Genomic DNA, 15,952 nt, shown 5'->3' on the forward strand with positions numbered 1-15,952 from the left:
ATGATCCCGAAACAGATAAATCCCGATACCGCGATCCCGGATGAACGGGAGGCCCCGAGACAGAGAGCGAGCGAGAGAGAAAACACTCTGAGAGCCCAAAAGTGAGAGTCCCAGAAGGGCAAAAAGCCCTTCTTTCCAGCTGACCCTCACTTTTATACTGGGCATGACGCTGCATGATATGGAATACTGATTGGCCAATTTGGCCCTCAATCTTAAGTTCAGGTACAAATCGTAAGGAGAGTCGTGGACTCCCTGTCCCGGCCATGCTCCCCCCTTATCCTGTTGTGCTCCTGCACGCTGGCAAGAACACGGCAGCTGAAAAGTCCTTGAGGCCTCAGTGCCAACTACAAACATCAGTGTGCTGTCAGCATTCTTCTCAGAGCGAGCCTCTGAGTAAAACCAAAACACAGAGCTCTTCCAGCTGCTAAAAAGAGGAGCTGACTCTGTCCCAGCTAAAACCAGGACAAGCTGACAGCCTACTAGTGTCAGCACAGTTATTCCATGCAAACAGTGAATGGATCATGATCTAATGAATATTCTATGATAACTAACATTGGCATTTCCTGTGCCCGATTATTACACTGTTGGGGCTCACAGGGATGCTTACATAGGATCACACTGGTTTATTAAGGAGTGTAGTGAAACAAGTCATGCAAGAAAAAACAGTGTATACACATACATGTATATGTATGTATATATTATCATACAAATCTATGAAATTCAGTTTCAAAATGTTCTTTTTTTCCTTCCTTAAATTCTAGGTCAGTAAAACCTCTCTCTACTGTTAAAGCCCCATGAACCAAAAAGAGTTTGTCCTTTCAGAAATTCTGAGAAGTAGTAGGCTGGATAATCTGAAATCCTTTTCCTGTGCATTGTAACAGATGTTTTGCAGACATCAGGTTACTCTGATTTGTTGTTGTGGTTCTTTTTTTTTTGGGAGGAGGAAAGGGGGCCGGACACGGACAGACATGGAGTGAGAGAGTTTAACGACTCCTTCCAGTTTATCAAAATCCTTCTTAAAGTGTTGCCACCAACACTGGGAACAGTGGAGTGACTTTTGGAATACAAGTGATAAAATATTGCTTTGTTTCTGATCATACTTTCTGACACAACAGTTCAGTTATAATCTGCAATCTTTTGTTTTGTTTCTTTTTCTGCCATTGCCCTTATTGCTGCTGATGCATCTCAAAACACTGCAGGGAAGTTTCTAGCATGCTATTGATACTATGCAAATAACGTGTTCTTAGTTGCACATATATAGAACTACTTAGAAGAGTATCATGTGTGGGAGTTCTGAAGAAATTGTGTTTAATGTTGCAAAAGTGACTCTATCTTGAAACACACCAGCTGATTAATAATGCCAAAAAGTCATCCAGATGTTTTGCAGTTAACTGAATCAGTAGTGCTATCTCACTAGCTAAGTAGTCAGTCTGTCACATAGAATCGTAGAATCATAGAATGGTTTGGGTTGGAAGGGACTTCAAAGATCATCCAGTTCCAACCCCCCTGCCATGGGCAGGGACACCCTCCACTACACCAGGTTGCCCAAAGCCTCATCCAGCCTGGCCTTGAACACTGCCAGGGATGGGGCATCTACAACTTCTCTGGGCAACCTGTTCCAGTGCCTCACCACCCTCAGAGTGAAAAATTTCTTTCTTATATCTAATCTAAATCTACCCTCTTTCAGTTTAAATCCATTGCCCCTTGTCCTATCATTACATACCCTTGTAAAAAGTCCCTCTCCAGCTTTCCTGTAGGCCCCTTTAAGTACTGGAAAGCTGCAATAAGATCACTCTGGAGCCTTCTCTTCTCCAGGCATCTCCTAAAAAGACCTGGGTGCAAAAGATGAACTTTGTTGGATTATGAAGTGTTAGTGGGAGATGTAAGTAGCTATCAACTGAGGACCTATCAACCTGTTGAACCTGGATTGATGATTTGGCTGATGTTTGGATCTTGTATCATATCCACTTTCAGAGAGGTCATTTATTTCTTTTAAGTGTCAATGAGTAAGAAGTATTTTTCCTTCTGATAGTTGTTATCATAGCGTATCTGATATCAAAGTCTTGCCATTTTGCAAGAAGAAAAGTTGACTGTATGCTAAATCAAATCATATGCTTGAGTTTTATTCTTCAAATTTCTCTTCAGAGAAGGTGAATTAAGCGTGGCTTCACTTAAACATGTATCCAACTTTTGAATGTTTTCTAGTCTTTAAGTGGGTGAAAAACACTGTTTAAAGTAATCTTACATTTTACCTCAATAATTGAGGCAGTTACTGTACTTGTATTATATGATTTATAATTGCTATATAATGCATAGGATAAACTTTATACCACTTCAGCAGGCTTAGAGTGGACTTAACTGATTTTTTTCCTGAAAACTTGTGCATGATATTTTTTGCTGATAAGGAAGAGAATCAACAAATCGTCTCTATATATGAAGTAAGTCTGGATAGATTTTCCAGCTTTTCAGTGGACTTTCTTAGTCCATTTTGTGCAACTAAGCAACTAATTACTTTATGGGATTTGTGATTCTATATTACACAAATGGTGCAGACTGCAGAGTATCCATTGTGAAAGATTAGCTGACAGTGCCTCAAGATAAATGATGCCTTTGTATTCCAATGAGGATGTACTGGTGGTTCTAAAAAAACTGGGGTTTTGTAACTTCATTACATGATTTTGGTGAAAAAAGAGTCTTTATCGCATTCATTTTTGATCAGCCTGTGTTCATTAATGACTATGTATTTTGCAGAACTAGGGTGATGTTAAGAGTAGAGGAGGGAGGGAGAGGTCACACCCAGGCAGTGTAGTTAAAGGAGTTAGTTTGGGAGTGCTGAATTTTGATTGCTGGTACTGTTCATTGGAGACTGAGCCTCATATGCTGTAGTACCATCAGGGTCCAAAAACTTTGACATCACCTAGGCCTGGAATCAAGTTGGTTCATTGTGCAGACATACTGCCTGCTGCTCTTTGCAGAGATTGGCTCTGTCTGTCTGTGGAGGTGCTTGCTTGGCTGTCTTGCCACAGTACTGGGACATCTGAGCATCCCTCTCTTCTCTTTTCTTAAAAGGACAATGGAACTTTATTTTCTCCTGACGGTGCTATATGGAAGCTGCTTTTAACCTTGGTCTACCTTCCACTTTTGTTGAGGAAATAATCTTATCCCTCAAGTGTGGATTCTGGGCCAAGATTTCGTCTTGGCTGCATCTTCCTTGCTTTAGCAAGGCTTTTACTCTCTATGGTGCTCTGCTAGACTAATGACAGTATGCAGTTTGCTTTTAGATAACTGCAGTATTTAAGTGCTGGTGCCCTAAAAAACAAGTGAAGCTTTTTCTGTGGGGCCATTACCAGGGCACTTTAATGATATAACAGAGATTGAGAAATAGGACAGCCTTATCACATGTGTGTGTTGATTTGAGAGGTAGATTTAATATAGTTTTGGTAATAACTTTTAAATACATTGTATCTGTGCAACAGGTCGATTTTTAGGACTTTGATCTGTGTCAGTAGTAATAGTACCATACATTATCTTGTCATGCTTTTGAAATAAACCTTTGAAATAAATGAACCAGCTACATCTGAATTGATTCTAGCTTGGAAGGGCAGGCTATTTAAAGCTTCTAGCATTAGGTAAGTGTACTGTGTGTAAGGTAAGACAAGTTACATGAAATTTCTGCCATTTGATAAACGTGCTGCATACAAGGTAGTACTGATGTTGAGTATATCCTTCTTTCTCAGTAAATTGTCATTTATCATTCAATATCAAGACTTGTAGAAGTGTGTAAATACATCACATTTCATTCTACATGGCTTCTGCTTGTATCGCTTTCTTAATTAACTTCCTTGTAGCAGTATGTTCGAATTTCAGGTGTTAATCTTGGTGTCCCCACCATGCTGTGTCTTGCTGTTTACCAATCAGTTGCAAATTTTGTCTTTGTTCACTCAAAATATGTTTGAATAGAAGTACTGTTATTCTCTAAGTAAAGTGGTGAGTATCCCTTCAGGCTAAAGTGCTTCCTGCGTGCAGCCATTTACATGCTAAATCATGCCACATTAAGATACGACATACAAACTCTTTAAAAATTAACTTTGGAGGATGGGAAGGTTTCCAGTAAATAACAGAAACAGAGGACAGACTACTTCTTCACTGACCTGCCTCTGCCTAGCCTTTTCTTTCACAGTATAATCATAACCGTAAACGATTAATTCTGTAAATGTTTAAAAAGAAAAGCTATGTTTATCTTATCATCAGAGTGTCAGTGTATTTGTCAACATCAAAATATATTTGCATTGAAGTGGAGAATCATGTTTCAGGCACAACCACCAGTCTGAAAAGTGGCAATGGTGAGAATTTACGGAATTTATTTTATGTGGAAATGCAATCGACTTTTTTTTTTTCTCATAATCTTTCAGCTGGTCAGTATTGGTTCTTCCTATAACTATGGCAATGAAGATCAAGCTGAATTTCTGTGTGTTGTCTCAAAGGAATTGCATAACACTCCCTATGGCACAACCAGTGAACCCAGTGAAAAAGCAAAGGTAAGTTACCAGGCATTGGCCTAAAGAAATGGTGTCAGATTGGGTGGGCTTCACTAAGTCGTGCTAGGCCTACCTCTGTTCTGGACCATTACTTAGTTGCCTTTTTTCCCCCCTCGCTTATGACACATAATGGTTCCCTGTCCATTGTATGAGATACTCTAAAGGGTACCATCAGCATGCATTTGTTACACCAAATGGGTTCTTTAAATGCGATACTCTGTACTGTCCCTGATACCTGTCCTGGGTTTTTGACTGTTGGCAGGTATTTGCTGTTCTAGGTTTTGTTTCTTACACTTTGAATGCTTCCTTATTCTTCCACTAGTTCAGCTGAAAACTGTTTTTCTTGCTTGAGTTCAGCTGAAGAAATCTTACTGTCAGAAATGGAGATTGTAATATGCTGTCTCTGGAAAACATAGTCATGTGCAATATGTTACAAAATGGATGTTTTTATTAGCTTAATATTTTCAGGTTGCTACCTAGTTCTCTATACTTTCTGTAACCAGCTTTACAAAAGATTGTAATGGGCGCAATATCGTCGCATTTTACTAAATTGTCTTTTAGAGTTTGTACAAGGGAAAATATAAAACCACAACTGAATAGTAATATGGCAGACCAGTTATGTATGTAAGTGTATTCTTCTCTCTGCATATTGAACAGTTTTTATCGTTGTATGAGGAGATGACTACAGACAAACTGGATACTTCTGTAGTTGGCTTAAAAGATTTCCATTTAGTATATGTAGATGGGAAATAATTGGTAAAACATCAAAGGTTGCTTTTCAAGAATCACTTTCAAAGAAATTAATTTTGAAATAATGCTGAGAATCAATCTAGGTCTTGGCACTGAGGCCTTAAATAGGTAAAACTTCACTGCTTTCTGTGCCCTAGAACTTGATGACGCAGCTACACATATGGAGACTTTTTTGTAAATTGCACTATAAAAATTACTCCAAGCTTTATGTTGAAATCTTAATGAAATGATTAGTTTATGCTCTTTGGTCGGTGTCAAGATAAAACTTCCAAAGAGTTGTAAGGGATTAATGTAGTTAAGGGTAAACAGAGGAGCTGGATAAGCCACAGTTCATTCTTTCCAAAACCTTAGTCAAGGTCTGCTTTTGCCCGGATGCTTCAGGAAAACTTTAAACACTGACAAGATAAAGAGGTGTCTGGTAATAATTTAGGGCAGAGATATGTACCTGAAATAAAATGTGGAATTCTAGAACCTATAACATCTTCATAAGGAACGGTAGTGCATCTTCAAGGAACTTGAGAAGTTGCCAGTTACGTTACATCCTAAATGTAAAAGAAAATATGGATCAAATGAAACTATTAAACCCTAAATACAAAAGCTAGATCAGAGTGCAGTACAACTGTGTAAATTCAGTAGCTCTGAGATAAGTTAAATCTTAGACCTCTTAATTGAAGTGCTTCTTGGTCATTATTTCAGAGAAGAGAGCAGAGCATAATTTGACCAGGGTGATGAATAAGAATTACTATTAATTTTAGTTGGAGATATAAACATTCACTCCTTTTGTCCTGGAAGAGTTGAGCTGTTGCTAGCAATTAATGGCAATGCTTGAAGAATCATCTTTATATATTATGTTTCTGATAGGTCAATTATTTGTTTTATAAGTGTATGTTGTGCCTGGGGGGAAAAAAAAAAGAAAATACAAAAAAATTTCTATTTGTTGAGTGGTTTCTGACAGCCGTGTTCAGGAATCTTGACTGGACCTTGGGAGCTGTTGTCTTAATAGTTACTTTCTTAGCCAGTGTTAATCCTCTAGCCTGCAATCTGTTCATTGGTGTCTGAGTTGATCTTCATGAAGTCATATGATTGAAATTCTGATATCCAGTGGTATGTACAGAATAATGTGTCAATGTACTGGGGCTTACTTTTAGAAGCCATGAGAAAGTCTTCCTGTTACTTTTACAGCAGGTTGGGTTAGAGAAAACAAAAAACCTGCCAGTATGTAATTTTTATTGACAAGCACTTCAATTTTAATTAATAGTACTGAACTTTCAGAGTAGCAGAAAGCATTTTCTGATAGTCCATGGAATCAAGCTTCACCTTATTTCCTTCTTAGACACTTTTAAAATTGTGTTTTCTTTTTTTGGAAAACAGTTTGCATGGTAAGTTAGTAGTTGGCTTCTGTGTAACCTTCTAATACAGCTAAGCAAAGGAATTTAACAGCATTTTGGACATCGATTTAAATGGTTCCAGTGGCTTTTACTACTAGCCATGGCGCTACTGAAAGACAACCTGTATTCCCACAAGCATTCTTTGCTTTCATACCACTTGATTGACCTGTCACTCTTGGGACAAATGACCAAAGCTTGTTCATAACATCTGCATCCAAAGTTAGATTCTCAAGTGCTATTCTTTCCATCCGTGGTGTAGAATATACAGAGTTAAGGTACCAGCTTTACAGTTTTATTTAAATTTTCTCTATACTTATGATACCTGTTGTTATGTTGCATGGCACTATTAGCTTCTATCTGCTGACTTTAGAACGTTTGAAAAAGGAAATTTTCATGAAATCTGTAATGTTCCTCTTTGAAATTGTCTGCCATCGTACTTTCTTACAAAGACTGAGGGTCCCACATAAAAGTAAATAAATGTAATTCCCAGGTGCTTCAAGTGTAAGTGGACCGTACTTGTTGCAGCTCTGACTCACTTGCAATCTCTTCTTTCCCTTCTTTTCTCTATACTTGCTGTATGCTGCATGCCACTCAGAGTGAGGATGAAGAAACGGATTACGATATGAATGACTCAGATTAAGTGTAAATGTCATGGTGAGCACTAGCTGCCCTAGGATTTTACCAAGATGCTTTTCTGCCCCATTCAATTCCTACCCCTACCAGTGCTGTCCTTTGGCTAGTCCTGGTGGTGTGTGTGTTTGTGATTATAGCTGTAGTATGGCTAGCAAAGATGGAATTGCTGGTCTGGATATTGCTTCTTTGACAGACTAATTAGTGTTGCTGTTAGCAACTGTATTGTGATTGGTTCCTTCAGAACTTTGCTAAGAAGAAAAGTTCTTCATGTAGATTCTAAGTTCAGAATTGCTTTTCAGTTTTCTTTTCCTTGCACCACTCTTTTTATCATTTTTTTTATTTGTCAAGGCATCTGATACAAACTTACAATACACATTTTCAGTAAATGTCTGATTTGGCAATAAATGAGCAAACTTGACTGAAGTGCAACATAGTCAAAAGCTAGTCTTATCTGACAATTTTGAAACTAAGAATTTTTCAATCAAGACCTGCAAATATAAGCAAACAAAGATCTTGGTGCTACAGTTATATTTATCACAAGAAACAACTCTTTTCTGGGGACGGATCAGGTCCTTTCCACTGTAGTTTGACATCTTACTGAAGATCAAGGTGCTTTAGAAGTTGCAAGTGGAAGAACACAACAGTTCCATCAGAAAGAACAACTTTTGCAAACCTTTTCCTAATGTGTTTGCAAGCACTGCTCATATTTATTCTACTGTCCAATTTCTAGAAGATAATTATCATTGAATGTTCAGTGATACAGTGTGTGGGTAGTCACTTGAGCCTATGTAAATTGAACATATTTACCACTGCATGAGATTGAACTCCAGCTTCTCACCTATACTCCCTGAAATTTTTAGCTGTAAGGCAGCCTTGTACTTATCTCTGTAATGTTGCCTCTGCATGGCTGAAGAAGAACCTACATTATTTTGTTAACTGATGCTAACAGAAACTACTGCTGAGGTAGAATAATGTCTTTTGCCAAGTCTTCAGGAGTGGCTGCAAGGGATGGATCAAATCTTAAGCTTTATTGAAAAAAATAAACTGGCCCTGTGCTGGAATTGCATGCAAGATTCTTAAGCTGCCTGAGAGACAAACAGTCCTTAAAGTGCTCTTCTATCTGCAGCAGATTTATTTTGAGTGAGAGGAAATAGTTCTCACATTCTGCTTCCCTAAGAAGCAATCACACTCAGGCCACTAGGATATGAGAGTTCGTTCAGCATTGTTTAGAGTTTCCAAGGTCAACTTTCAATCTTTCAACACAGCAGATCTGCACCAGGGTCAGGACAGTCCCCAGTATCGTTACAGACTGGGTGATAATAGATTGAGAGCATTGCTGCAGAGGAGGGCTTGGGGATACTGGTGGGGGAAAAATTGGATACGAGCCAGCAACATACACTTGCAGCCCAGAATGCCAGTGATCTGGGACTGCATCCAAAGCAGCATGGCCAGCAGGTCGAGGGAGGGAGTTCTTCCCCTCTGCTCCGCTCTCGTGAGACCCCCGCCTGGAGCACCGCATCCAGCTCTGGGGTTCCCAGTACAAGGAAGACGTGGAGCTGTTAGAGTGGGTCCAGAGGAGGACCACAAAAACGGTCCAAGGGCTGGAACACCTCTGCTATGAAGAAAGGCTGAGAGAGTTGGGCTTGTTTGGCCCGGAGAAGAGAAGGCTCCGGGGAGATGTTATTGTGGCCTTCCAATGCTTAAAAGGGGCCTATGAGAAAGACAGAGAAAGACTTTTTTACTGGGGTCTGTAGTGACAGGACAAGGGGCAATGTTTTTAAACTGAAAGAGGGTAGATTTAGATTGGATATAATGATAAAATTCTTTACTATGAGGGTGGTGTGACACTGGAACAGGTTGCCCAGAGAAGTTGTGGATGCCCCATCCTTGTAAGTGTTCCAGGTCAGGTTGGGTGGGGCTTTGAGCATCATTTCAAGGATTTCAAAGATATCCTTGTCCATGGCAGGAGGCTTGGACTAGATGACCTTTAAAAGTCCTTTCCAACCCAAACCATTCAGTGATTCTGTGATCTAAAGTGTGCAGACAGAGAGAGGAGCATTATCATTGAAGTCACCTGTTTAGCTAGTAGAGCATGTTCTGAAACAAAACATCTTCCATGCCTGGTTCAGCTCCAGGCATACTCCTCAATCCTAGTTATTAGCAGTTTGGGAGAAAATGTGACATCACTGTTTTCAAATTTTATTGACCTCTGTTAGTATTGAGACATGTTATCTCAGGATTTTTTTCTCAGTAAGCCACTAAAATTTTTAGTAATATTCTTATTAAAGGGTGTTTCAGGAAAAAAAAAGGAGGAATTTCAAATTGCAGAATAGAGTTGGTCATCCTTTCAGTATTTAGTAAGTAAGTAAGTTCAATTCTGATAGAATTCCTGATAATTGAAATTAAGTTTCTTCTTTGGACAAAGTCACCGCCCATGACTGCAAAAGATCATCTTTCACACAGTTTCTGAACAGAGGTGGATGGAACACTGCTCATGAGAGCTTGCTGATCAGAAATCATTTCTCCTTTAGTAAAGCTAGGGGTTACAGAACAAGTACCAAGCAAAGTGTGTTAAAATATTGCCTGATCTGATAAGATTTTCTGCTTTACGTTGGCATTACTGGCTCAGTAAAGCATACAAAGTTGAGCATCCAGATCTGGCTTAGCTTTATCTTGTATGTTTCCTGAAGCTGCAGAAAATAGTTCTAAGCCTCCTAGTCTTCGAAGTACTTTTATTTCCAGGAAAGAATAAACTCAAATGTTTCCTTTTAAATTGGAAAGATTCACAAAATGAATAGAATAAATATTATTTTTGAACTGCATAGGTGCTTGTTTCAGCCATGTTTTTGTCTCTGTTGGAGATGATTTCAGCTTACTGACTACATTTGCTGGGTCAGATTGTTACCGGCATGTGGGTATTACTCCAGCACTTTGTTCTCAGCTGTGACCAACAGCAAATACTCAAGGAAAGAGTTCAAGTATGAAGCATTTATCAAATTAGCTCCTGATATATTTCTCCACCTTCCAGTAAGCATCAATTTAGGAATTTTGGCTTCAAGCCTGCATCCAGATCATTGTATGAAGGCTACAAGGACACTATGATACCATGAGTAGGTATCAATGGCACTATCTTCTGTAAGTTTGTCGAATTCCTTTTGACTATATTTTACTAGCAGTTGCTAAGCAATTTTCAGGGCCTGGATTTTCCTCACAGAATTCACTTACATCTTTCCTACAGTTTCATATGAAATGCTTTTGCGTAGTACACATAGTAAATTATCTTCCTGAAATAATAATGTTTGTATCTAAAATACACCCTAAAGCTTATCATGACCTATGAGAAACATCTTTCTGTATTTTGGAAATTGATCAAAGTAGCTGCAGTGACATCTGGCTTCATATCTTCAAAATACTAATATTGAATTTGAAATGAAAAGAACTTTGCATGCACAAAGGGAGATCAGATGCTGCAGGAAGTGCAATGAGCAAGTGATAAAGTGGATTTTTTTTTTTTTTTTTTAAAGCTAACTCCAAACTGTCCCTGAGGTACCCAAATGGTGACAGGTTCTTTATGAACTCCTGTCCTTAAAAAATCCCATGGAGTTGTGCAAAGCAGGTGAGACCCTACTTGACTGCAGTGACTATGAAAGACATACTAGGCCTGATGACTGACAGAGGCTGGTAGGTTAAATCATCAACATTTACAATATTAAAAAGAAACAATACCTAGACTTTTTGTATTTAAAATCATACATGAAACTGCTGTGCTGTGTTACATGGTTGCCAGCCTTTACCCTACAGGCACAAAGACTGAAGTGTTTGCGTGTGCTGTCAGATTCTGCGGATCCTCTGGCATGGAATGTGCTCCTGAGTACTAGCATCAGGTGTTTGTCTGAATATCAGACTACACTGAAACCATCATAGAAGGAAATTCTACTGAAGACAGCTATGCCATTGTCCAAGGATTGTGCCTTTGCTTTCTTTCAGCTTTTGAAATCAAGAGCCCTTCTCAGTACTAGGAAAACTGAAAAGAAGCAAAAGAAAATGAACTATTGTTAGAGATACTTTTACTTACAGATTAACATTGTTAAGTACTTACGCTCTGTCCATTTGAAGCTTTGCTTAGTGTCATGATTGGTCCCACAGTTTGCTTGCGAGGCTTCCCTGCAGTAATTATGCAGCGGCAGTTGACCTCGTTATTGCTGATTGCCATTTGGTTTACAGTAGCAACATGAGAAACATCGTTGCTTGGACAGTCAGTCCTCTGACTTGGATCCTTCCCTCACTGGAGGAGACAAAGAGAATTGAAACAGAACAGGAAAAAAAAGAGTCAAATCGGAAGCAGAATAGGTGATCTTCATATCGTAAGATGCTACAGACAAGGATTCCTAGGGTTTTCAGGAGTAGATGTTTGTTTCCATTAGACTTCAGTCCCTATGTTTAATATATGCCTTTTAAAGTGAATATTAAACAAACCAACTGCTTTTAGGAAAAAATATCTTTATATTCACTGTAATGGGAATCTCAGTTCCTTTGTAACAGTGGGAGAATCAATTTCTTTAGACAGAATTTTTTAGAAATATATTCCTCCTCATGAAGTCAGAGCCTGCATTGACTCTCAGCTGCCTGGCTTGGGCGTTTCAAAGGATAGCGATGGACAGGTAATGCATGGCAAGTTCAATGTGCTATGTCCTACATCCACAGAAACAATTTAATGTGGACAAAGATGCCTAAAAAACTTGGGAGATCTTGCATGACATTAATGTAAAAATATTTTAAAACTGCTGTCAGTGTAGTACTTATTTTCATATAGCTTGTGGGTCCAGCTGATAAGCTTTGTATGTCTGAACAGCATAGTAAAAATCTGTGAAGAAATGTAGTTGGTTGACTTTAGTTGACTCGAAAGACCAAACCTGGGCATCTCTCTCAGATTTTAATCAGACGGTTGATTTAAATCTTGCCAGCTCGTACTCTTGGCCTTTGAAAACTTCCTGCTTCATCTCACCCAGGTGCCATTTGTGCATGTTTTGAGTTGCTAGTTCATGTTTTCAGTACTAATTTACGGGACACAATTTGCAGCTGAAACTTCAGAGGGTTAAGGACATTTCACTGGAATAGGAAAAACGAATATTAAATTCAATTTCTAATAAAGTACTCAAGTTAATTTACCACACAGGATCTAAGTATCTTCAGAACTAGGAAGAGGTGAAATGGCTTACTTTTGACATCTGCCAACTTTTAAGCTTTGGTTATATTAATCATATTCAATTCCTAGCAGTGATTTTACAACTCTTTTAATTATGTTTGATAGTAGACATTGTATGTATCAATCTGTCTTTTTTCAGCCTTAAAACACTGACTTCAGGAATGTCCTTGAACCAGCTCCCTGACACTTTATCGGTTATTTGAAAGAGTCATGTTGCTTTTGACCTCCATGCTTTAGGAATGACATTGAGTGAATTTCATTTATAGAATTTTTATTGGTCTATTTCAGATTTTGCAAGAACGAGGTTCCAGGATGTGAAGACAGTATTGAATGGTGACAGTTTTTCTCTTTTATTCCAAGATGCAGTGAATTGTCACACTGAAGAGGCTCAGCTGCAAAAGAAAAAATCTGATTTAGACAATTTTCTGTTGATCTGGATTCAACCATTTTTGCCTATAAGCTGGTGTCAACTGGCTGAAAGCGTTGCAAGCTTACATAATGGGAGTAGATGGTGTGGGAGTATGTGTTTAAGTTTTGGTTGTAGCACATGGTTGTACTTTCTTGTGGGCTGACTGACACTGGTCATTTGAAAAGAAATGACCATGCACTCATATTTTCCTCTGAGACATGTAGCACTTAATGTCTGGTGCTGGATGACCCAATGTTGATCAGTTTGGAGACATTTTCCTAGTAATCATTGTAAACATTTAAAGGACAATGTAATTGGTGCTACACACACACACACACACACATTACAGCCCACAAATGCAAATACTTGGGCCTACATTGTTTCAGAATCAGTGGCAGCCCCAGTTGACTGTGTTATACTGCACATCCTTATGGCTCGGTGACATATTCTATTACGTACAACAGCCTAAGAGATCAACTGAAACTAGCACGTAAAAAAGTTACACAACAGACGGGTTTCTCTAAAGGAAGGGTGTATATATTGACTGGACTTATAGCATATTTTAATACTTAAAGGGAAGACGAAACTCAGAGAAAGTGGCCTTTGTCTGAGTTATTGATGATGTTCCTTCTGTTAAAACAGTCTCCTCCTGCAAAAGTTATGCTCCAGTCTTAGCCAGATATTTGGAAGGGGAATCAAAATTCACTTAAAATGAACAAGTGAACATTCTGTTTCTTTGAGATGTTGGTACTCATATGTGTGTTTGTGCTTTTATAAAATGCCTATAAACATTGAACTCTGTGGATTGCGGTAGAGATTTTTCAAGAGCTGGAGATTGTACAGAAATATGGCTGGCTAGTCCTAGATCTCTATCCCGATGACTGGGATTAAAATCAACCTTGAGTGTGAACACAAGCTCATTCAATGGAAAAACTTAATTACTTCAGACATTCAGGATACCTGTAATCAATCTTTCTTTCTCTGCTGTTTCAACTGTGCAGTTAAAGAACACTGTTTGAAAACGTCTGGTATAGCTCTATTAGGTTGTCCTTGATGAAGGCTAATACACAAGACTGGAGCTTTTAATACACTATGTTTTGAGCAAAATCTTTAGCACATCTTTAAAACACTTATTGAAATTGACAGTCTAAAACTCGACTTCATTGACTTATGAAAGCAGTGGAAGGGAGTTTCAAAAAGCCACAAGATTGTTTTGAATTCTAAAGATGTTACATTTTTCATTTTCAGTAACTTCAGAATTTATGCATATACTCTAGGTGATCCTTTACACAAAGCCTGATTTTCAAACACCCAGGGTCTACTCTTTTTTTTTTTTTTTTAAAGGACTTATTATACATTGATAAAAGCGTGGCAGGAACAATTTGTAAGAACCATTTCTACTAAGCAAGTGAAGCAATGGGCTAAATGTTTTGTCCATGCGTCTAATGCTTGAAAGGATTTGTAATGCATTTAGCAACTTGGATGTGGTCTGCACAGGAAGCTGCTGGCCCCTCCACAACAGCATGTAAAATGTTTGTCTTTTTTAAGATGTTAAATCTGAATTGAATTTACTAAAAATGTGATTGTGTAGGGGGAAATGTTTATACTTTTATACTTTTTTAGGCACCCATATTTTATCAGCTTAAATTTAGCACTCCAATTTCCCCTAAATAGTAACAGATCATCTTGTGTATCTGAAAACAAGCATAACAGTTGTCTGTGTTAACTGCATATTAAAACATTCCTCTGCTGCAGTAGTCACTGTGTTTTTAAACAGTATGACCACCGAATTCTCTGAGCTCCCTAGCTCGTGAACTTGCAGCCAACCATATTTCTTGTTGTTTTCTTAATGCGCGCTACAGAGTAACTCGGCATTGACCTACGTGGATTTTAATGTCTAAAATACCTGTTTTGCAATGATCCTTCGGAATCAGCATTTCTGTTGTCTCTCTTATTTAAACCAAAAAAGACAGAATATTTTATTTCATAAAGTGAAATTTTCTAGAATGACAGCAGCAAAGCATGAGTAACAAACTGAGCAAACTGAACAAATTTAGAATATGTGAAAGAGTGGATTTTTCAATATACCTTTTTTTTGCTGCAGTATTTCAGTTTAAAAACATGCTTTTATGGTGAGATTAGCTGCAATCTAGTTTACATTGTATCCCTGTTGTAGTAATTTTTGGGAAACGAGTGGTTAATCATTTACACTTTGTTTCCAATACGTCACAAGATTTAAGAAAGAAGGGAAAAAAGAAATGAGGACTTTAATAGGCAGGTACCTTGTAAATTATTTTAAATATGCTGTTGTTTGAGACCATTTGAACTAACTGCTTTCTTGTTCTTGCTTTCTTGTTCTTGCTAATGTCATTGTTGCTTTAATTTTTGTGAACATGTGAGGCTTTCAGATAGATGGAAGTGCTACCATATGCCTTTTTCAAGGCATTAAGAATTGATCCCTAAATAAGTTTGGTTTCTTTTTATTTGACTTTTGTAATTTCAGTAAAGTTAGCTACTGTAACAAGGTAATTGCATTAGAGTCCAGTCTACATCACCAGGTTTTGCAACATTGGTTCGTCTGTTAAGGTCTTACAGGATGAAGTAACGTACCAATACAGCTTAAACTGCAGTCTTTTGCCTCTTTTCTGTCATTTGGAGAGTGTTTCCCTCCAGAGAACTACGTCTATGTAAAGCTGATGGTTTCCTAGGGGGCCATAGTGGAAAAGCTGTACTGCAAAAGCCTTTGACATGGACTCTGGATTTTCACAGCTTCTCTATTCTTAAAACACTATTCCAGGTTAAATTTTAAGATCCTGAGCACGAAGAGATCATAGCAGAAGGAAGTAAAGCAGGAAGGGAGAAATACCAAAACATAACAGTTAATCAAGGTGACCTGATGAAAACGTAAATTCTGTGAATGATTTAACTTTCTACCCTTTTGCTATATGAATATTCGGAGAAGTTGTTTGGCATGTTGTCAGTGGAACAGGAGGGTTACTTCAGCAGATGATTAGCAGATTTCAGTGAA

The 15,952-nt window shown here is 38.2% G+C and overlaps 1 protein-coding gene across 2 annotated transcripts in view; it reads left to right on the forward strand.

Annotated features, from left to right (window-relative positions):
• Nucleotides 1-15,952, forward strand: part of KCTD5 (potassium channel tetramerization domain containing 5) — a 32,159-nt gene extending 16,207 nt beyond the window's left edge. The window contains exons 6-8 of one of the 2 annotated variants that reach the window (XM_086622024.1): nucleotides 4,413-4,538; nucleotides 7,272-7,330; nucleotides 12,804-12,829. In XM_086622024.1, the coding sequence (XP_086478150.1) occupies nucleotides 4,413-4,538; nucleotides 7,272-7,316 (171 nt within the window). In that variant the 3' untranslated portion in view covers nucleotides 7,317-7,330; nucleotides 12,804-12,829. Of the gene's footprint in view, nucleotides 1-4,412; nucleotides 4,539-7,271; nucleotides 7,331-12,803 lie in introns of both variants that reach the window. The other variant, XM_086622023.1, reaches the window with a different exon arrangement.

This window comes from Tauraco erythrolophus, chromosome 17 (genome assembly GCF_009769465.1).
Source record: "Tauraco erythrolophus isolate bTauEry1 chromosome 17, bTauEry1.pri, whole genome shotgun sequence".
In the NCBI taxonomy this organism is placed as follows: Eukaryota; Metazoa; Chordata; class Aves; order Musophagiformes; family Musophagidae; genus Tauraco; species Tauraco erythrolophus.